General features: G+C 41.8%; 1 protein-coding gene across 3 annotated transcripts; it reads right to left on the bottom strand.

The window, feature by feature from the left end:
* Positions 1-934: 934 nt before the first annotated feature.
* Positions 935-23,737, bottom strand: ankrd12 (ankyrin repeat domain 12). 3 transcript variants are annotated; one of them, XM_077614840.1, is made up of 14 exons: positions 23,516-23,737; positions 21,274-21,325; positions 13,624-13,737; positions 12,786-12,942; positions 10,878-10,949; positions 10,419-10,559; positions 9,959-10,162; positions 9,421-9,563; positions 9,199-9,346; positions 4,693-8,804; positions 4,517-4,615; positions 2,926-3,069; positions 2,759-2,854; positions 935-1,996 (listed from the first exon to the last, which is right to left on the bottom strand). In XM_077614840.1, exons 3-14 carry the CDS (start codon positions 13,681-13,683, stop codon positions 1,811-1,813), a joined length of 5,562 nt encoding a protein of 1,853 aa, XP_077470966.1. In that variant the 5' UTR covers positions 13,684-13,737; positions 21,274-21,325; positions 23,516-23,737; the 3' UTR covers positions 935-1,810. The 3 variants fall into 3 exon arrangements, with proteins under 3 accessions (XP_077470966.1, XP_077470967.1, XP_077470968.1); XM_077614841.1 differs by lacking the exon at positions 21,274-21,325; XM_077614842.1 differs by lacking the exon at positions 10,878-10,949 and having other exon boundaries at positions 23,516-23,736.
* Positions 23,738-23,778: the final 41 nt, after the last annotated feature.

Here is a 23,778-nt window from a genome sequence, read left to right as displayed (position 1 = left end):
TTTAAAACATTTTGTTCCAACTTTCGTGTTTTGTGACAAGTGACTTAATAGAAGCTATTCTTTTGAGAAAATATATTGTTTGGTCTTGTTTGAGAAATGTATCTTAAAACAAGTGAAATGTGATACAATCCATAATCGGTTGATAGATATGGTTCAATTTCAGATTAACGCCGATTTACATGAAGTAAAAAAAATTGCCTTGAATGGAAATAGACCCCCAAACCATTTACATTTAAAGAGGTTGTTAGCCCATTCAAATAGGATTAACTATCACTGTTAATGGAAAAGAAATATGGTCAGTCAATGTCAACTATGACTATCCTCGATAAAAATTTGATGTCATTGACTGTTTACTACTTATTTAAAGTAAATGTTCACGTTTTATTATCACTACAGAATTTGCAATGGACGACTAGCTGTGTATTTTGCCATATACTATAAACATTTTATATTTGTTTGATAATTAATGCGAAAACAATGGGCCATGTGCGCTACCTGCTGGACAAAATCAGTATTACACTCCAAGTCGTCATTTTGTTTAAATTAGTCGTTGAGAAAGCTCCACATTTCAAATAAAAATATATGCTTTCAAGGAAAGTTTGTGTAATAATATAGAGAAGTATTTTATCTTGAATATTTTATACTATGTAGGAACATTTTAGATATAATTTCCACATTAATTAAATATAAAATATTACAATTCACAGATAAACACTTAAAAAACTGCAGAGAACTATTAAAAGTGGTTGAACCAAAGTCAACAATTTTTAGATTTTTGAAACACTGTCCTCAAATGAGGACAATTGGTTAAGTAAAACTGAAATGAGATTGAATCTTTAATAAAATACAAGGATTTTACCATTAGTTGACATGAGTAACTAATGAAAGTTGATAACTCATATATAATAAACATCTCATTGCACGCAAGTTTTAGTTTCACAACAAATAAAATTTATTCAATTATATATTACAAGTATGTACAGGTCATGTAACAAGTAAATATTAAAATAGACATTTTTTAGAACTATCGTTCAGCAAAAGGCATTGTTATGTTGAAAAAATAGTTTTTTGTTGTGATGTCACATTGAAACTGTCAAAGTTTTCTTTTCTTTTTTGACTCCCTCGTTCTGCTCCATGGACTCAAACGCACACGTGGGACGACACGCACGCATGCACGCACACACTCACACACGAGGAGGCGAGTACACAAGGCGTGGGATTTAGGAAGGTTGAAAAACGGCATGCACAGCGTCAAATTGTGGGGAGGGGGCAAACAGGGAAACAAAAAAAGAGACATTGAAAAAGTGAAAAAAGCACACAAGGACATCACGGACAAAGAGGAAAACACTAAAAACAAACACTTTGGTCCATTAAAACAGGAGACGTTTACAATCAAAATATCTAGTACTTTTTTGTTGGTTGTTTTTTTGTGTACAGCGCTTTTTAAAACAATAATAATTACGTTTTTTTCCGCTATGTACAAATGCACAAGATTTTGTCTGTATAAAATAAGTTAAAAAAATTAAGAGCACAATCTGTACACAAAAGTATACACACTCAACTTTGAAACTTTGTATTTGTGTGTCAGAGAAAGAGAGAGGGACCCTGCTTAACATGACACGGCGTTGGCGCTGGAGGGTCTAGCGTCCTCTCAGGCGCTCTGCTCTGGCCGACTGGGGGCCCTTTTGGTCTCCTGGACCAGCATCCCACTTGGGCGGGGTTATAAGTGCTCCCCGCTGCGCTGCCCTTTAAGTGCTTCACATTTTGACCCCCGTGGTAACAGGCGGTGGTGTGATGTGGCGTGGTTGGCTCATATGGGCGTGAGGTCAAAGTCATCGTTGACCTCCACGAGCGGGATATAGAACTCTGGGATTTCAAAGATGCTGGTGGATTTGTAGGTGGCCGGGTCGAGCTCCTGGAGCTTCAGCTGCCACTCCAGGCGCTGCACAGCATTCAGTGCTGCCGCCTCATGCTGCTGACGCATCAGTAAGCATGTCTGCAAAACAAAACAAAAATCATTGAAATTGAAATAATAACTGGACGAGTAGTGTTTAACTTTAAAAGTCAAATGTTATGTAACAGTTAAAAACAACAACCCAAAAAATACCAAATAACCATGCACTCGTTCACAAACAGGTGAATCTCACTCAATCTTTGCTTGCGAATAACACAGCAATTCAGGAAGGCTCCTTCATACTAATGATGGCACCCGCCTATTCTAATTAGCCGGCTCACCTCCAGGATGTTCAAAACAGGGTTCAAATAAAGCATTTCTCATTCTTTTTTTGCTACCTGGCCCACAAAATGTACAGTTTACAGCTTAGATCAAGTTTATCATTTCTAGCATTAAATATTTTTTTGTTTATTGTGTATTTATTTAAATAAAGGCTGTACATGATTTGCAACTCAGTCTTCTGTTTGTATTCAGTTTTTTTTACATTTTAGCATTCAACAGCAAGGAAAACAGACAGCAAAGAAAGCGACAGCCAATGACGTTTCTTCTCTGTTGCTCTTTGAATTTGTTGTGTATAATGTGTGTGAGTAGGTAGTGACGCTTTTCGCAACATCTGATGACATATTACTATAGCATACCTACCGTGATATTTCTAAAATCGCAGCCACCACCAAAAATACAGATAATGTCAGAGATGGTATTATATAGCAAAGGTTTACTCACCACTTATTTAACAGAAGTGATGCTGTCATCACACATAGAAAGTGCAAAGCAATAGTTTTTATATTCAATGTTGAAACTGACCTTGAGCTTGTCGAACTTGTCATCGACGTCTTGCAACCAGGACATGAATTGCCTGGCGTTAAATCGGTCTCGCACTGACGTTTTTCCATCATCGTTCTGCAAAAACAAAATCAACCATGTCAAGAGGCTCATCCGAGGTTGTGCCCAGTTCATTTATTGGTTCTCACCTGGATGTCTTGAGGCATGTTGTAAACTTCGGCGTCTAGCAACACGGTGCAAGCGCTAAATGGCAGGGTCTGATTTGCCAGCGTCCTCGCTGCCCGGTAGTGCACACGCAGGACTTCCTGCTCGTTGGACACGATCAGCTTTTCCTGCATGAGGGAAGGAAGAAAACCCATCAACACCGCTACAAATCCTATAGTCAAAAGTTTCCGGCTTCGGATCGCAGCCTTTTTGCATTCTCCATGTTCTACTCAGCGTTTGAATTGATTTTCTCAAGCTTTACGCCAAATCCCTCCCTACACTTGAAACAGCCTTGAGGCGTAATAAATAAATATACCGTATTTTCACGACTATATGGCGCATCACATTTAAAGGCGCAGTGTCAGTAACGAGTGCTATTTCTGTATTTGAAACACACACGACGCATCGCATTTAAAAGCGCACCCACTAGATGGTGCTGCGCTAAAGGGAATGTCAACAAAACAGTCAGATAGTTCAGCCAAACTTTATTAATCGATTACAAATCAGCTTTCTGACAACTCCATTCATTCCCAACATGAATAAACATTTTTTTTTTCTTTCTCCGAGGTTAAAGTACTAGTATTTTCATGACACAGCAATAGCATAATTACTCATGTTGAACAGGTGGGCATCTCACCAAAGTCGTCATCAATCGAGTGAGTAATTTCTGCCTTCCTGAAAGCTTGGACCACAGTTGAAACTTCCACTGGGAATGACGACGAACATAGAATTAATGTGCTCGATCAACCGAAATGCAACGCCGTTTTATATATCTCAGCATTCACTGGCGCACCGGAAATAGAGTCTGGGGCTGCTTGCCGTAGTTGCCAGAGCTGTTGCGGTTCAATATTTATCCATATATAATATATACATACATATATATATATATATATATATATATATATATATATATATATATATATATATATATATATATATATATATATATATATATATATATATATATATATATAGTTCGCAGTCTAGCTTTGAATGCTCTGTTGACGCCAACATCTAGCGGCAGGAGTTCGTTTGTAAATCCAGCTGGAATGACGGCGAGCACCAAATTAATGTGCTCACCGTCATACTGGATGTATTGACAAAATAACTATATATCCCAGCAGTCACTGCGCAGTACTTTTTCTACGGGGAAAATAGTAGAGTCGGGGGCTGCTTGCCGTAGTTGTAGGATGGTGTACCCTATCGACTATTTTATTTTATCGTGATAACAATTTTAGTATTGGTCCATATGTAAAGCGCACTGGATTATAAGGCGCCCTGTCTATTTTGGAGAAAATTTAAGACTTTTAAGTGCGCCTTATAGTCGTGAAAATACGGTAAGTGTGAATGCTTTCCAATCTCTACCATGCAATTGGAAGGGGACAGCCTAATGTGTACGCTGCTTCTCTCCCCTAAACTATGTTGGGGTAGGCCTCGCCTCCCTCTAATGAAAACAAGTGGACCAAAAGATGCATGGATCGATTGTATCCGAGTATCTAATGTGGTTGATGGCAAGTAAAAGTTGACAAACACCTAAGAAGATGGATTGAACAAAGTTAATAGATTCAACCTCACCCGCTCAATGCTGTGCTGCAGGCGCAGTTTCATGCGTAGCACCTCCTGCTGCTTGAACATCTCCTTCAGCTGGTCGGGTAATGATGGCGGTGGAGTTATCTGTCCGAGATATTTATGTTATTTGAAGCTCTAGTTCTACATTTGATGGCAGAATAGCAATATTTGTGAGAACTTACCGTGGGAATACACAGCTTGCTCAGCGGGTTCCCATCTAAGAGATAGGAGCCATTGAATGTAACATACTCGTCATAGTACTGTGGCGGTTGCGGTGCCACGCTGCAGAGCACCTTGCGCTTCTCCTCAATCTTTCTCCGGATGTGGAGGAACTCGTAGTAGGGGTTAGCGCGTTCTGTCTGATAAGGCTCAATTTCCTCCAGCTTGACCGACGCCACGATGGCAGCGAGCGACTGTTGCTGGATGGGCTCGCCTCTCTCCCGTTCCTGGTCCTGCTGTGAGGCTGGGCCTGCTTGGCAGGAGGGTAGTTTCGGCATCTTTCTTTTACGTGGGTGCGGCACATGCAGGTCTACATCATCATCATCTGAGGAACGGAGCTTGAGTTTGGCACTGGAACAGTCAGACTCCGTTTCTCCGGACTGTGGGGACGAGCTCCCTGAAGCACTGGTGCTGTTGCTACTACTACAGCTGCTGCTACTCAGGTCATTGTGGCCTGCTGGCTGTATGGTCGCCAGACTCGGCTCTTCAGCCAAGCACTCTGGCTTCCTCTCTGAGGACTCCACATCCATGGGCTCCGAGTGTGATTCGGAGGAAAACTCAGTCAGCTGCTCTTCAAGACAAGAAGCCTGAGGATTCTCAGTGTTCTGCTGAGCATCACACTTCTCTTGATCCTTAACTGTGCTGGATCCATCGTCTAACATTTCCATTGGAATAATACAAGGGGCTACATCAGGAGGGCTTAGATCCTGATCCTCTGGAGGACATTTGGACTCTTTATTTGGTAGGGATTCAGCCGCACTTACGGAAGGTACTGGGCTTTCCTCCATGTTGACACATTCGGGGACATTTTCTGCACTTCGGTGGTCAAAACTGTCTGTGGTTGTAGGTTTTTCCTTTTGGTCACAAAGCTGGGCTGAAGAGACTGTTGGCTGAATATTGACAGGGATAAAATCTTCAGTTTGGAGGCTTTCGGGTATTGTGAGGTTTGGTGGTTCTGTAGAGATAGAGGCCGACAGTAGGTCAGAGTCCCTGCTGGTAGCGTCTAACTGTGAGGTTGGACTTTCCAGGCAGGGTATGTCCCTCATGACAGTGGAATCTGAGGATTCTACCGCAGGGCTATCACAAAGGGTAAGATTTGGAGGCTCTCTGTTTGGTGAAGAGCGGCTGGCGGCATCTTTACACTCTTCGATCGATTCAGAGTTTGAACACTGTTGACTGATGCCCACCTTGTCTCTTTCGGTCGAGACTTCCCTCATTCGTGGATCCTCTGAATGGGATTTGAGTAGACTGTTACTTGCTCTGGCTTCAATGGATGATTTTGGATCCTCATCCAAGATGGCCCTGAGGTAAGGAGATTCATGTCTGCTGGAGATCGTCTGCCGCTGCGCATCTGGAAGCACGACACTGTCCTTATCAAGGACCGATGGCAGTCTGGTGGCCTGGATGACAAGGGAAGATTGCAAGAATGTGGGCTGGATGTCAAGCGCCTCTGGGTTCGTGTCAGAGTCATATTCTACATGCTTGGGGGTCAACATCGCAGCCTGGCAGGAGTCCTCAGAACTGACAACAGACAGGAGAGACACGGACCTGGATACGAGGTTGCAGTGCTCGCCCTCGGGCCGCGGGGATCTGCTCAGGCAGTTCTCAACCGCCGACATGACCTTGGCGCCGATGACAGGCACGCTTTTTCCATCAAGGGAAATGGTCCTGAGGCTGGAGACATCCTTCAGGGGTTTATCTCGGCTATGTGCCTCAGAAGCGTCTGAACTTTTTGAACGTAATAGCTCTTTGCTGAAGCACACGTCAGTCTTAGTTCTGTCCTTTGACCTGGATTTCCCAGCATCTGCCAGAGGTTTCTGCTTGAGCCTCTCTCGCTCCTTTTGTTTTATCTTCTCCAAGTGCTTTCGGTGCCACTGCTCAATCTCTTGGTCTTTCAGGCTGAGCATCCGCTCGAAGCTTGTCTGCATTAAATCGTCGTTTACCAAGCGTTTCTCTTTGGGCCTGGCATCTCGTGCCCCCACAGCCGAGGTTTTCGTCTTGGGCTTTTCAGCATCCGTTTCATTGGCTTTAACTCTGCCCGTCTTGCTTTGCTGTGAGCGGTCTTTGTGTCGTTCCTTGTCCTTGTGCCTGTCCAGATCTCTGTCCCGCTCCCTCCTGTCCCGATCCTTCTCTGGCATCCTTGTCACCTCCTCTTTGGATTTTGCGAATGAAGCCTTCCCACTTTCAGAGAGATAAACCTTCTTCTCTTCTAAAAGTAATTTTAGATTGGAACTCGAGGAAAAAGTTCCATCTTTTAGCTTTTCCTTTCTTTTCCGGTCACAGTCCTTTTCTTTGGAACGATCAGATTTGCCGTGATCAGAGGTTTTATCCAAAGGCTTAACTTTTTTATCAGAGCTAACACGATCCTTTTCTCTGTGATCCGTGATGCCATATTCTCGATCAAGCCGTTTGTCCTGTTTGTCCCGACCCTTTCGACTGTCTTCATGCTTCTTGGCAGAAGATAAAGACTTGAGTTTGTCGCTTTCCTTATAGTTTTTATCATTTGTTAGGTGGCAGGAAGCGGTTGCAGATCGCTCTTTTTCTTTCCAGCGCTCCAACTGAGTCTGTGGTTCCACTCTGTCTGTGTGCTCTGGCTTGAGCTTTTTTTCCTTGTCCGGATGCCTTCTCTCCATTTTTTCTGGCTCCTTCTCTTTTCCTGGGAACCGCTTTTCTGTTTTCTCTCGCAAGGTCTCCAGATGTTCCTGATCAGCTGCAAGTGTTACGGGCTTCTCATCCGTCTCCTCTTTTACACTGTTGCTCTTCAGCGGCTCAGCATCTGGAACTCGCCCGCCACTCTCGCCTCTGTCGTCCCGCTCTCTAGGCCTCTCCTCTCTACGCTCTTTTTTCACCACCTTGTCCTTGTCACGCTCATCCCTCGGCCGCTTGTCTTTGCCGCTAGAATGTTTCTCTTTGGCGGTTTTCTCCTCCTTGAAAGGGGAGCCGTCAGACATTCTCTGTAGAGCGCAGTGCTCCTCCACGTCACGTTTCACAGGCAGCACGTCGTCAGTCTCATCGCTTTTGAAAAAGTTCTCCTTCCAGAACTCTCTGTCAAACTCCAGATTCCTGTGGCCATCCCTTCTGGCGTCTTTCTGCCTGCGGCGACTGCGCTCCACCTCATATTCTTTCCGATGTTTGTCTTTCTCTTTGTGTTTTAATTTATGTTTTTTTGCCGTTTTGCCATCAGGGTCTGTTTTACGCACTGAGCCCTCGTTACTTTCTGGAGCAGTGGCATCCCTGACTGGGCTGGAACGTCCATCTTCGTGCTCGCCATCCCTCTGATGATGCTTGCTCTTCTCCTTGTGCTTGTGGGCTTTGGTGCTGGAGCCTTCCGTGGAGAAGTCGACATCAGAGTAATGGTTGTACTTGATGGTGTCGGTAGGGCACGAGCTATTCTCCTGCTTGAGCGGGGTGTGCTTATCAGCCAGGCTGTGGTTTAGTTTGGGCGGCTTGATGGCCGACAAGTGGAAGAGGTGTACGGATGAGTCGTCTTTAGGACTGAAAGACATCTTGAAGGAGTCCTCCTCGTGGCCCTTGTCTGTGCTTTCTGACACAGTTGCTAACTGGAGGACAAGTGTCTTGCTGTTTTCCTTCCCATCCTCTTGGTTTTCTTTGTTTTTATTCTGGGTCTTGTTCTTCTTCTTGACTTTGCCCTTGTCTTTCTGTTCACCGCTTTCCTTTTTGCTCCTGACGCCCTCCGAGCTCTGGGAACAGGTAGGTGAGCTCTTCTTGTCAGGGAGACTCTCCCGCTCGTCACTGGAGGTGTCAGAGCTACAGCGCACTCGAGGCATCTTCGGCTTTTTGCACTTGGAGGGGGTGTCCACCTTGCCAAGCTGCTTCCCCGTGTTACACTCCTTGTCCTCCTTTTCCCTTTGCCGCAATTCCCGTCGTAGGATATGTCGGTCACTGAGCGCTTTATTGAGGTCCTCCTCTTCTTCCTCATCTTTGAACTCATATTCGTCCAAGTCCTGCATGCATGACGACGACTTTACTTTGGCATCGGAGTCCTTCTCCGTGTCGGAGTCATCCATGTTGTCATCCATGCTGGATGGGTTGACAGAGGGTGGGTCTTCAGAGTCTGATATTGGATGAGAAGACACTTCATTAGGTAACTGTGCAAAATATAACTAAGTGCAAGAGTGGCATCTCACATTCAGCTTTTAAAAGGACAACACTGGTAAGTTGTACACTTCACTAGGTACCCCCACACAATATATGTAACTCAATACATAAGGATCATTATATTTTGTTTTTCTAAAGGATAAGTGTCAAGTAATTATTTGGGTGGCGGTAAGTGCTATCCCAGCTGACTTTGAAAAGGGCAAGGGACAGAGTTTTTGCTCTTTCTTGAAGGGTGTGGGAAAATTCTCAACTGAACTGCTGATTTCTGAACACGTCTGTGAGATAGCCCTTTTGCATTATAACATACTAACAACAATTACATGTTGTTGCATATATGTATATCCATTTACCTGAAGAGCTATCATCTTGGTCTGAGAGCACCACCTCTCCTTTCAACAGCTGCTCCAGCTCCTCCGAGTCGGCTACATCGACTGGTCGCTCACCTCGCTTATTGGCCTGAAAGGCGTCACCACCGTGGCGGAGAAGCAGCTTGACAATCTGGGTGAGAATCACAGGATAAAATGTACATAATAAGTACATGTGAGTTTGGTAAATAATTAGTGCGGTCTTACATTTTTATGACCACTACTAGATGCATCGTGAAGTGGTGTGTCGTCGTCCAGACCCTGCGTGTTGACCTCCGCGCCAGCTGCTATCAACACCTTAGCGACGTCGTAGTAGCCCAGGTTACAAGCTTCGTGAAGTGGTGTCCAACCTGGCCGAAAAATCAAACCATTTAATGAGGGATAGATGCATTACAATTTTTTCGATACAATTCACAGGCACAGGTTCCCACATACACAAGTTTAGACGAGGAATAGCAAAGGGGGCGTTCCAAAAAAGACGAGCCATTGGTGTTACAACAATACAAAAATAACTGTATATTTGACTTTCTAATTTAACTTCTTTACTGTATGCAAAATATATATTTGTTTAATTATATACAATTGTGTAGGATATTTTCATTTTGTATGCTTCCATTTAAAATCACATTTACTGTTTCAACATTTTTTTCAGATGAAATAAACCATTAAAGCAAAGAGAATCACATAAAAAGTGAAGTGTGAACTAAATGGGTCTGGTGGGGGCTCTGTAATTAGGTCACCGCACCTGCAAAGTCCTTTACGTTTACATCAGCTCCCAGGCTGATGAGCTCCTTCACTTGTTTTGCATCGCCCCGGATGGCGGCCATATGCAGGGGGGTTTCACCGCGCTCATTCCGCTTGTTGACCTTGTCCTTCTGCCGCGACGAGGCGCTGCTGGGGACTTTCTTGGGGACAGGCGTGGTATGCAAGGGATGACTAGGCGTGGAATCTGTAACAAGCATATAGACCAGACAGAGGTAAGCATAAACACAAATGATTATGACGTAAATAGATTCTTAATAATCAGAAGCTTTTGACACAATCTTTGCTTATGTCTAATGACAGGGTGAATACAAGCTCATGTGATGTGACATGGCAATTTTGTTTCATTAACTGCTACAGCTGCAACATGGTGATGCAGTTCACCCTCTATTCAAGTTTTCGCTAAGAGAAAATACAAAAAAAGAGTTACTGATGTCACAAACCTGGACTGTTGGCTGTCATTTGCATGAGCAGAGCCATCTGCTTACGCTCAGACAGCGGGTAGCCAAATAAAAGGTTGGGGGCTTGGGACCTCTTGCCACTGGCCTCCTTTTTCACCTTCTTTTTATCTGGTCCATCCTTATCTGAAAAACAAATGAAAAAGCAAAATGTTAAACACAGAGGCAGAGTTCTATGTGCCTACTAGTACAGGCCCTCCACCTTGTATCTAAAAGCAGATTACAAGTATAAGAGGTAAGAAAGAGAACGCAGCCCCCCGCTAACATCATTTCACCACCACCCTCTGATCAGTGACAACAGACATGCGTGGAAGGATGCAGGGTGAGAAAACACACACACGTGCATGTGTGTCTGCAGCCGACGAGGCGGAAACAAAAAGGGTTGGAGCGAGAGAGACAATCGTGGAGGGCAGCTCAGCAGCATTTTTAGCATCAGTGGATTACCTGCGTATGTCCGGCAGGGGGCCGCTAATCTCTCCCCCCAGGGCTCAGTGGACTGGCCTGGGTCTGACTCATCTGTGGTGCAAAGCATCGTGGGAAAGCACGACATTAAAACGCTCGCCACTTATATACACACGCGCACACATTATGTATGAGTCATGGCAACATAACCCGACATAAAGGAATAGAACCCCAGCATCATTCATTCATTTTCTCCTGCTTATCTGAAGTCAGGTCACAGCCGCTTCAGCTGGGAAGCCTAGAAATCCTGTTCCAGGGACAGGTGGGAGACATCATGTCCCCAGCGTGTCCTAGGTCAGCCCTGCAGCATTCTCCCAGTGGAACGCACCTGGAGATCCCTCACCAGAGAGGACGGGAAGCATCCTAATCAAATGCCCGAGCCACCTCAACTGTCTTATCTAGATTTAGAAAAGCAGCAAAATCTACGCTGATCCCCTCCCAGATTACTGAGCTTCTCACCCCATAGTTAAGAGAAAGCTTGGACACCCTGCAGAGGAAACTCGTTTCAGGTGCTTGTATACTGGATTTTGTTCTTTTGGGTGTGAGGCCAGGAATGTAGATCAACCGGTAAATAAAGAGCTGTGCCATTCAGGTCAGCTTCTTCACCACGACGGCCCCCCATCAGTCTGTCAAGCTCTCGCTCCATTCTTCTTTCAATTATGAACAAGACCCCAAGATACTTCAACACTTCCACTTGGGGAAGGACAACTTTTTCTGACAAGCCTCAATCGCCATGAAAATTGACAAACAGCTGCTCCCAGTTATTTTGTCACAAAAGCGGTGATCTACGTGTCTTCCATTACTCCAAAACATCGTACGTTAATCATGAATTCCTTACACATGATACGTGAATACTGTATAGCTTAGATAAGGTGCAAAGTAACAGTCTTTTTAGTATAGTTCACATAAGTGAGTAAGAACCACCTGGAGGAGGATTGATTACAACTTGAGAAACCTCTAGATTTGCAAACTAATTTACAGGAAACAATTTTTGGTTGTAGTCTAAGGGCGTATTCACACCAGGTAAGTCTACAGTTCGCTTTCTTTGGTCCACACCAAAATACATTTAGTCCAGACTTTTTGGGTGCCAGTTCCGTTTCAGTTTGCAAGCGACTCAGGATTTAGCAACAAACCTACAAGTGCAAACATTGTTCAGGATTTGGACAACGGTCTGGGTGGGGTAACATGGTAAAATACAGAAGTAAACCATCAAGGCCCTAAGAGCTTGCCGCACTTGTGCTCATTGCTATGACTCATCCAACTACAAGAGTCAGAAGGTTTTGATGCAACATCAACTTTCTATGTAAATATCGAGCCACGGTGGTGTGCACCTAAATCCTTTTAAGTTTGGTCAATACCAAGGGTGTCAAACCAATTCGCTCAAGAGGGTACTTTTTATTCAAGCCAGTACAGAACAGACAGTTTAACCAATGAATTTTCAGCTGGAACAAGCAGCACTTGACTGCAATCATCTGATTACACTTCCAGGAGATCAGATTGGTGAAAAGGTGTCCTCTTCTTTGGTTCGAAGGACAACCTCCACCCACATGGCCCTTTATGGAATTGATTTGACACCCCTGGTCAAGACCGAAACTGGGCAGGTGTGAATCCGTCTTAGGTTTAAACAAAGCAGTGGGGAAAATCAATGATATAAATGCCTAACATCTATTTTATTTTTTAATATCTTGATATTAATATTGACAAAATCAATGACTAACTACTGAACCTTCCCAAATAATAGCAACGAAGCCCTAACTTTTGACACTTGCACAGACTTAGAACCAAAAGAAGTTGTTCAACAACCGACCACCATGAAAAGTACGAGAACATGGAAAACCTGATGACAGCATGGTTCAAGGGCAAAAAGAAGAAGAGGTTAGGACACCTTACCGGTGTCGGAGTCTCGCTCCTCCGTTGTAGCCCGGGGTGGACTGTTTGTAAAGGACAGCTTGCGTTTCATGGATGACTTCAGTTTCCCTTCCTTTCCGAGCAACTCGCTCCGGTCCAGCTTGGGCGTTTTGGTGAAGGGAGACAACTTGTCTTTGCACTGTTTAGATATGTGACAAAAATAAATACAACTTACTGAATGCAAACAGAGCATGCAAAATTAGTCTCTGTATCTGACTGTGCCGTTTTGATGTTGCGACTTAAAGACCTAACAGGTGGCCTAAAAGTCCCATACCCTTATTATTACAACTACTCAGCCAACATTTGTGAAAAACTTTGCTAGAATGGTAGCTTAATTGTTTTTTGTTTACAGAGATATTCTACCTTAATCAAAATTTTAGTCTTGTGTTGACACTCTTCTCACTGTCTAAAAACATATTCAAGATCAAATCCTTCCCAACGTTGATGAAAATAAACATACTTGAAATGAGTGTGCTGATTTTAAAAACAAAAAGTCAAAGTGGGAAAAATGAAGTGGACTGGTGGTGACTCAAACCAGGGACTGTTGACTGTAGAGTGTGTGTTTCTGTGTTTTCTCTTTTTTTTACATGGCTGGGGAAAAAGTCGTGACATATGGAATGTGCGGGAAAACAGAAGGCAATAATTATGGAATAGAGTGGCTAGAATTTCATTGCAGTCACTATGAATACAGAAGTGATGTTTTAATGTCGCCGAAGAATGAATGTCTGACTTTAGTACTACGAGCCTTTCCTAAAAATAAAACCAAAATGGGGCAACATAGGGATAATAATGATTAAGGAACCATTGCCACGGAAAGTACCTTCTTTCCCGCTTGCTTTTCCACCATGGAGCCATCTCTGTCGCTCCCAGGTTTGGCCATGGCGTGACATCCAACTAGCTGCGACAGCTCCGGCTCAGCAGGTTCATCATGTACCTGAAATCAAATGAAAATTATAGGTAGCCCTAGGCAATGACAAAAATTGTTATCAGGATTTAAAAAAAAAAAGTCAGTCGATATCAATCATTATCATAATAACAATCAAATCTTTTGTCTATATTTGAAACTTCAAACTTCTGTGAATAATAAATTACTCATTCAATGATGAAAGTAACTATTTTACTTAAGAAAAAAAAGAGAATATAAAATATGTTTTTTTGTTGTACTACTTACTCTCTCCCTACACTATGAAAAGTAATTTTGACAGGCATCTTTATTTTTTATAAATTTGCTTTCAAACCAAAGTTGCTGTGCAATAAGAAATAAATAAAATAAGCAACTGAAGACATCACTATTGGCAAGCAGACAATTTTCCGCCTCACAAAAAGAAACGTATTAAAAATATTAAAAAGTTGGACAAACTTAACCTTTTTAAGCCAAGTTAACAAATTAACAAGACAAAGTACAACCTTCAAGCTGGTGCCAATGAAAGATCTGCTATTAGTCAGCAAAGCGACTTCTATCAGCACAAAGGAAGAAGGCAGCCACCAACTTTAAAGCGATACTGGCCACTTTGCAGAAAACAAGAGTGGTAAGGGCGAGCATTGGCAACTATAATTGCGGTGGTGTGAGGGCTCTCTTGCCAGCTGGCCCAACCAGCACCGTCATTAACCTTAGGCCATTTCAAGTCTGGATAAAACCTCAACAGTTCCAAAGACAGCCAAAATCCTCTTGGAATGAATATACGGGGCATTTGAGGGATGTGTATTATTTATAACACCATGTGCAAAAATTAAGCATGTGAAAAGGTCACCGTGACTGTTTCTCTGGTCCCACAAAAAATAAATGTTTTAAAAGGGAAAATGCAGAGTACATAGTCATGTACATAGTGGTACATAGTCCCTCTAACCTGCAATAGTAGTTGATGTATTCCACAAGTTTTCATCCAACAGCTTTCACTCGCAATTCCACCCCATTTCTTACATTGCATATTTTATTAATGTTAATAAGAGTAACAAAAGCCTTCTGTATTTTTTTTCGCATATGTATAGTTTTATCATTTTTAAAGTGTTGAGGGTGTGAGTGGTCAAACTATTCGACGAGTGGCTGCAGCGGGAATGAGTATTAATTCCAACCCATCAAGAGGACATCATTTCAACAATCTGGTATCATAGAAGTGCAATCAGTTTTTTGAAGTCAGGGGCTACCTATTTCAGCAGAAATCTCCTTGGTAAAATTGTCTGTGCTGGATTGGTTGGAACAAAGACCAGGACGCACTGCAGCCCTTGAGGACCAATTTGCCCACCCTTGTTTAGGGTTATAGTATTCAAAATCATGGATATTAATTCAATGTATCATGTCTATTTGTGAAAAATCCGAGTTACAAAACCACTTCTGTAACAAATTGTTTTCATAAGTAGAGGTACCACTGCATATCTTGATACTTTCAACCACTAGTGAATTAATAATTACTCATTTTCAAAGACTACCCTGTCATTATGACAACTATAGGTGGTTTACAGGTACTTCGTTGGCAAGGAACACAAACACAGTAGCTCCAATGCATGGTCTCATGTTGGTGGAGGACTTGGGGTGGATGTCGGGTTGGCGCAGCTGTATGAGAAGCACATGCAGTATAGTAACTCGATCCTGCAGCTGCAGCATGGGACGAGGGCTAAGAATAGCATCAGGGGCCTGACACGCAGCAGAGCGATGAGCAGCCGCAGTAGCGCCGAGGCAGACGTTGGACATCGTGTGCAGCACAAAGGAAAACATGCCTGACATCAAGGCACTAAAATGTAATATCGCGATAGCGACGACATCACGGGCACAGCAGACTCAATGCAATGACAAACAGCGCGTCACGTGGTTCCAGCCTTGTATCGTGTCAGGCTAAGTGGTGGTGTAGGAGTGGAGAGAAGGTGGGTGGGGGTGTGCGTCCCTTCCCAGTTGCCGCCTCCTCCTCCACCACTGACTCTCTAATGAGGAGCAGGACAAAGGCAGGCACCAAAAGCCTGATTACTACAGGCGAGAGTGAGGGAGAAAAAGGGGCCAGGGCAGCAACAAAGGCCCGCAGAGATCCAGACGCACCTATAGCGTGACGGCACCCAGCGTATCAAGCCAATGCCAGTAACATGTTGTTCGAAATGTGTGTTTTCATGAGGAACGCTCTCAAGATGACACAAAGGAATTGCCTTCCAACAACATACATGACTAAACAGCACATCTGAGCCAAACTAGCACTTAACATGTGTGACGCTGATCGAATTTAGCTTTGTTGGGAATAAAACAACCCCAGAGTAATTGCCCTTTGACTGTCAATACTAGATATTCAGCATTTAAAAAGGTTAAGACACAAAGATACATTTTTTTTGTTGTGTTCTTTTTTTAAAACCATAAGCTTTACACTCTAAACTGAGATAACATTTTAACGGAGGACGTGTTCCAAATTGCAGTTTTAATTATTGCTGTATTTAGTGTGGGATTTTATTAATGTTCATTCCTAATAAATATGAGATCCATGAGCAAAAATATCAGATTCACAATTCACAGTATGCAAATGCGGTTTTGAATTATATTATTTTAAAACTCGTGGTTAAATAAGGTATTTCTATTGATAAATGTACTGACATCTTTTAATTTTTCAAAATAAAAAATCATGAAGCATTAAGTAGAGATGTGTTAAAATAAAAGCTGAATAAAATAATTTGCAAATGTACAAAGTGCATCTATATTATAGTGAAGACACTACAAAGACAAGATATTTTATTTCCAAACAGATAAAAATGTGTTTTTAGCAAATAATCAAAATGAACTTTTATGGCTGCAATGTATAAAAAATGGAAAAGGAGCTTCCCTCAATTTCTCAGTCACTCAGAGAAAAATCAGAACAGCTAGGCTAAATAGTGTGGGAACTAGAATAGCTTGCTTGCAGTCCAAACCAGTCTTCCATTAAAAATGGGGGGCGCATTATAAAGTGTAAAATACGACCCTTGACTGTTTGTTTAGTTTTAATGTCCATCTCTACTTCTAACCAACTGCATTACTTGAGCTTCAATGAGCTACGTACCGTGTTTGTGAAAAATTGATAACCCCCATTATGAGTCACTGTTGGCATTTTCTAAATTGGAACACTTCTAAACTACAGACGTCATTCCTAAACCAAGATTGCACTGCAGTTTTAATATGAATATACACCAGCTGTAGAATCAGGTTCAATCAGTTTCAGTTTAAATAAAAAAATTACAAACTTTGCATGCAATCCCAGCACATGAGCCGATGTGATATTCTACCACCTATTTCATTTTGCAACTACACAAAACCAAAATGTTACCTTGTGAAAACTAAAGATGACCTGTTACGTTGGGCAATGTCTTTGTACTTCAAGTTTGGATTGCCTCTCTGGGCAACATTAAAAAATTTCTGAATATAACATTTTAATTTATTTTTTTATCTGATTCAGATTATAGTTGAAAGGGTTACCAACATGGGGATTATCTGCGACAAGAGAAATACTTTATAGTATGCACGGTCTGCCGCAAAACAAAAGCTGCCTATGGCAAAACCACAAATCCTGTTGAACCTCCACTTGTCCTCGTGAAAAGCAAGATGTGCTGTGCTTAATTTTGCAATATTTTGCTAACTTGGCAGGACAATTAGACCACAGCCAAAGCCTGTTGTCAAGGTTTGTTTTAAGACAACAGCGGGAAAACGTTTGAAACATGGTGAGTCAGTATCCTGATTGATATTGTCAATCATTGTGTGACAAGTCATAACACATTTCAAACCTTCCTTACAAATGCAAGTGATATACTTATGTTGTGATTTGTTTCTAACTGCGAGTATTTCATAAGGTATTTGGGTAATTGATGGCAAAGTGGAGTGCATGGTCGTCTCTCAGCGATGCCAATGCCAACAGAAAAATAGTAGATATTAAATAGTTTGGGTCAAGTTTGACATTAAGCAGAAATGCTAAATTTTGACTAAGTGTGATAGCAGTGAGAAAAGTAAAAAATATTAATGGCTTTAGCATTGATGAACAAGAACTACTAAGAATTGTAGTACACCCGAGATCAAACGTTTATAGACACTTTCTCATCATAAGGAATGATAAAATGTCTCAAAACTTTTGACGACAGGTGTACACATTGATCGTTTACATTTCAAAAGTGTATGGCTTAATGTCATGCTACAACTCATTGCCCGTTGCAACAGTTTACCCTGCATTAAAGGTCATTTCCGATCATCTAGGAGCACCCAGGAAAGCCTGTGATCTTTCCGTGAGTGTTACTCCAACAAGCACTGGCAGGTCCTCCTGACCAAGAGCCTGAGGAAAAACAAAATCACTTGGTAGAATGGATGCGGTGAGTTACTTTCATGAGCCAGGACTATTGATGCGGACAAGTGCACCCTTTTGCCAATGTTGTTGAGGTGACAAATAGTCCTACAACATTACCATGTCTTAATTAGCCACAGGTGAAAAGTAAATCCAAGTGACCTTAGAGGCGACAAATGCAGGCACTGCGAATGTAGGTTAATGATCAGATATACTACCAGGGGACACGGACAAAAAGGCCTTTTCTGGAGATTATGTGTTAAAACTAAGGAGGCAGGAGTGCATTAGTGTAAAGGTTAGGACGCAGGCTTGAGACATGCCATCATTATAAAGCAAGGCCAGCTCACATGACTGGAAAAAAAATGCAGTTCAAAAAGATCTGGTTCACTGAATAAGAAACACGAGTGAATCTAATGGATTAAAACAATTACAAATACCAAGTAAGAAAGTAACCTTTCATGTGTGCTCACATTCACGCACGCTTTCACTTTAGTGGGATGCTGCTGCCATGGAAGGCACTTCCAGACCTGCTGGGGGCAACTGCCTTGCCTATGGGGCACTACAACATTGTGCATAAGCTGATTTGTACCCCTGACCCTTCAATGAAAGAAATACCTAATTCACCTGCATCCTTGTGCACCACCATGTTGTCACGCTAATGAAATTTCGATTCCACATACATTAAAATATCAGATTTTTTTTTTAAATAAATCATGTGTGTTTGGGGGTACTTTACTGAATTCCAGTAAGGGTTCTTCACTGAGCCACAGCCCAAACTCAAAAATACAAAAATAAAATTAAAAGATAACTTACTCTTTCTCTTCTGACCCAGTTTCAATTTTGTATTCCATGATGAAACCAATCAGAACTCCTCAACATGCTCCTTTTCCTTTGAGGCATACGAGTGATGAGTACAATGAGTCTCGTCTCTCGTGTTTTTTAATACACCTTGATAAGATTCAATCATTTAATTGGTATGTGAAAATCCATGAAAGTATGCCTTTAGAATAAACTCACATTCATGTACGCATGTGTATATATATATATTAAATAACAAGAGTGACTTTTTGAATACGCCAGCAACTCTCATATGTTGTGGAGATATATTCTTGTTTGCTGTCCTCTATGGTTCGACACTCCAAAACGTCAATATTTTTATCAAAAGAAGAAGAGTTTTTACAAACCTTTCATGCTAGCGGTGTACTCCACCCAAAATGGCTACTTCATAGCAAAATGGTCAACTTTCTGTTCAATTTCAGGCATTGCTTCTTGAGACCTTCCTGTTGGACCTGCTACAACAACCATGCTCGAATATCAGATCCTAAGGTGGAACTGGTGTCGCGGGGGCTAAAATTTTCCAACTTTCCTATTTTAATCAATCCAGTTTGTGTGCTGGGTACAGTTCAATATTTCTCCTAACACCACACAGAATTCCTGCAACCTGTCAAATGATCAAGTCAATCAGCATGGCAACATGTCGGCACAGCAACCTATTACAAGATTAGGCGTGACAAAAACAACAACACTCCGCAGCGCATACTCCAGCGAGCACGACTGGTCCATGTTGTGTAATCGGCATGCTCCTCCTACTTCAACGCACATGCAATCCTTTTACACATCCTCTGGAAAACAGCTACATGCAGTGTCGATCTTGTAAATATGCTCTGCTACTTTAATTGCAGTGCGTAATTTCCACAATGCATTTGAGTAGCTGGTGATGTCATCGGGGTCTAGTGCAGGCTACAGTTTGAAAGCTTATTATTCATGAATGGCTGGAGATTTTGTAATGAGTTGATGTAATTCATCTGTAACCAACAACATTTATTTTGACTTGACTTTGAATTAATTATCCGTCAGGGCAATTAAAATCAATATATCAGGGCTCCCAACTCTGGTCCTTAAGGACACCTATTCAGTCTTGTTTTCCAATTCTCTCTCCTGAAACTCACCTGAATCATATGATCAACTCCCAAGCTACCTGCCCACAAGTCCGATAACGATCCCAGCATTTTGATTCAAGTGTGTTGGAGAAGGGGGATACGAAAAACAGAATGGATAGGTGATCTTGAGGACCGGGGTTGGTGACCCCTGCACTATAGCAAACTGAATGGAGCTTAAAAAGTAGTTTCCTTAGTCTGTCTTGTAGAAGTCAACTGATTCCGTCCGTATATAGGGACAAATTATGGACATGACGCCTGCAACCCTTGCAAGGATACGCACTATGGAAGATAAATGAATTAATGTTATTAATAGTAACAATTTGCTTTCACTTCTTATAGGCAATGGGTGCACAAAAACAGAATCCTGTTCTGAGAGCATTTTCCCAGCCAATGGCCAGAAAAGCCGAGTCTGATATTTGTAGCAATACTGTTGATGAATACTTTTACTGTTACTGTTTATTTTTTTTATTAAGTTTTTTTTTAAGTTAATAGTTGGCTAGAAACTAATTCAAGGTGTACCCTGCTTCCTGCCCGTAGCTAGCACGTCCACGACAATTGTGAGGTCAAGTGGTACGCAGGAATGGGTGGAGAAGATACCAAAAGTGACATAGCAACAGCGACATTCTATTCAATTTATGAATTTGATCTTTTTCCACTCCCTCGTGATCAAATCAATTTCCTTATGTAGATCCTTATGTAATTGTCCCTTGGTCAATGGGCTATTCTCCATCCAACTTAAGAGGCTTAAAGTCTGGTGGCTATATTATCCTTGTACTGCATCCAGTTTATACTAGTGCACACACATACAAGTAGGTTTGTGTAAGCTATCCATGATAAATCTGACATTCCTGTGTGCATGGATGAACTCAGATGCTTTAGGCTTCCACCTTCATGTTAATAGAGCAGCAGCCACCAGTCAGGTTAAAAACACTTCACTAATCAAACATAACCTTTTTTAAAATCAATTATCAATAAGAAAAGAGACGCAACTAGAGCAGCAAAAAATATGGAGCCTGAATTTAAAATTGACTTTAAAAGTTGAAGCAGACTGGGGTATTTTCTTAATTTAGTCCCAGGACTCAAAGTTGTATTTTTAAATTTAACTTGTTCCACTTAAGTTATCCAAATCCTCTTCTGGGAGACCCTGAACAGTAAATATTTCTCAGATTTTTGGAATTTTCTATTAAAGCATGATAAGAGTCATGAGTGAAATATTTTTTCTAGAAATATACATAATAATGAATGAATTAGACAAACCTTTTTTCTGCAACGTTAAACAGGCCTGTCGTCCAGAAACAAGATGTGTCCACTATTTAGGGGAAAAAATCAAAATCAAATCAAAAGCCGCTAGGATTACGAACCTTTGAAGAACATCTTGAAGGTGTGCAAAAAAAGTGCAGTGAATTCTGCCTATCCATGATCACTGTTGGAATTTCCCCACCAAACATCGCACAAATTTACATATTTTTTTAGCCATTTCTCCTGAAGCCTTAGTCATTCTAATATGTCAATGGTAGCAGAAACCCAGCTAGCATTGGTCACTGTCTGATAGCCAACTAGCTAGACAGCTCGCAGAGGCATAATGAAATATTTCAGTAGTGGTGTACGAGGCAGACTCGGATCATTGTGGGTCCGACATTTTTAAAGGGAGGATGATAATATCTTAACACAATGTGGAGAACAATTCAGGTGGCTACTGGCAGTTGTCAATACATATATTTAAAAAATATATGTTTCTGGAATAAATTTAAAAATATCATGAAATTTCTAATAGAAGGGGGCAATTAACATGTTGAGGTTTGAAAAGGGTCACACACAAAAACTCATTTTTGGGTTCGTTTTTTTGTATATTTGTTGTTGTTGTTAAAAATGTATGCATAGACACTTCCATTTCATTGGTACTGTTCTTAAAGAAGTTTGATTAAAATGTTAGTGTCCTTGTTTGAGGTATATATATGGTTTAAATGGTGTTTAGTTATTGGTTAGCTATTTGTGATTCTGGTTGTTGTGATAAATATTTTTTTACATGTTGGTTTATTTGGGTGCATCGATAAAGCATAGATATGTGTAAACACATTGGGTTTATATTTTTAAAATCTTAATGGAATTTAGTAATCTGGTTGTGATGCAAGAAATTTATGCATTTTAATTCTGAACACTGACTATGTACTGCTGTGCGATTAATCCATTTTATACGCTGGTTTGGATTTAATTGACAGGATGTATTTAATTGATTTTAGCAGCTTCTATAGTTAAAGTAATTGTAGGTTGACCGGAGGCATGTGGAGTATATAGGCCATGCCTTGACATACATGCATACTGCCAGAGAATTTTGTAAATTGTCAAATCGGTAAAAAATATTTACTCTTTCATCTTTAAATGTCATTGACAATGATTAATGTCTAATCATCTGGCTCTTTCAAATCCTCCTTCTGTGAATTTAAATGAGTTAGAAGGCGACGTCCTTCCCTGACAATCCTCAAACGTCAATTGGATTGGACGTTTATCCCTGTCAAAGGCAGCAAATGAGTAGGGTTTGTGTTGACATGTATGTCTCACAAATGACAGAACTTATCGGTGTGTTTGGAGGGGGGATGGGGTTCAAAGCTTAGTTGGAGAAATAAAAGCGAAATGAATAAAGACCAAAACAATGGCAAACATTTTGTTTTTATATTGTCAATGCCATTTGATTTTTCTCTGAGAAGAGATTCATAAGGCCAACTCGCCAAAGCCCACTTTCAACCTTGGAGGTTTGTGCATTTTTATTGACTATAAAAGGTGACAGTTTGCAGACAGACAGTTTTGTGAGTGGCAGCCATGACAAAAAAGGACAGGCGGCTTTTGTATCAGGAGGTAACACACCCCCCATAATGTCAAGCCAAGCTGGCTGAGCTGATCTGGGTATTTCAACACTACTATATTATTTTAATAGCTTTGCAAGACATTATATTTGGCATTTTCTGTAAAAGTCAGAAGCCACCCTAAACACATGAGCGGTGACACGTTTCTTCTGAAAAATTGCCAGTTTGCTGACATTACGCTACGCGCCGACACTGAATACAATAAGCGTGTTCGTACATTATCGAATATTAATTTGAGTGCTAAACATTAGGCCAAAACATGCAGAGGTAACCGAGACAAAAGCCCCACTACCACCGCAGACCCTCAGCAGTGTATCCCCCACATCCCCTCCCTCATCCCCAGCTAGGTAGCTAACTGATCTTAGCTCCACGACTTAAACCCTGTCAAGACATTGCACCCTGCCATTTTTTAGCGACCCCGACAAACTTTCTCCCGTGTCCGTCTACTAAGTATGGGTGTCGTTGATCTATCAAAACGGTCAAACGTGGCACCCCGAAATAAGGAGACGTCAAAGAGGTTCCCCTCACGTAGATTACGTCAGTTTAGCTTGGCGCTCTTAGCCATACACGGGGCTAACGGCAACTAGCACCATTCCTCCTCGGCGTCCGTCAAATAAACAAGCAGCCCGGCGCCTTACCTTTTACGCTGCCAGCCGTCGACTCATCCGCGGGGGGCTCGACGTGAAACCGTTAATCGTTCGTCCCCCCCACCCCAACCCGCCCCCGTTTGCAAACAGGGGAAAAAGCTCGGACGTTAACCGTAGCCTACGGCGGTGTGACGTTCATCGCCGCCTTTTGAAAACATCGCAGCCAGTTCGGTCGTCCTCCTCCTCTCCAGCCCAGAAAAAAACAGCATAAACACACCAGCGGGATGTGTGATTTGTCCGTGGGAGACATGTGA

Source organism: Stigmatopora argus, chromosome 12 (genome assembly GCF_051989625.1).
Source record: "Stigmatopora argus isolate UIUO_Sarg chromosome 12, RoL_Sarg_1.0, whole genome shotgun sequence".
Lineage (NCBI taxonomy): Eukaryota > Metazoa > Chordata > Actinopteri > Syngnathiformes > Syngnathidae > Stigmatopora > Stigmatopora argus.
This window is presented reverse-complemented; position numbering and strand designations above follow the sequence as displayed.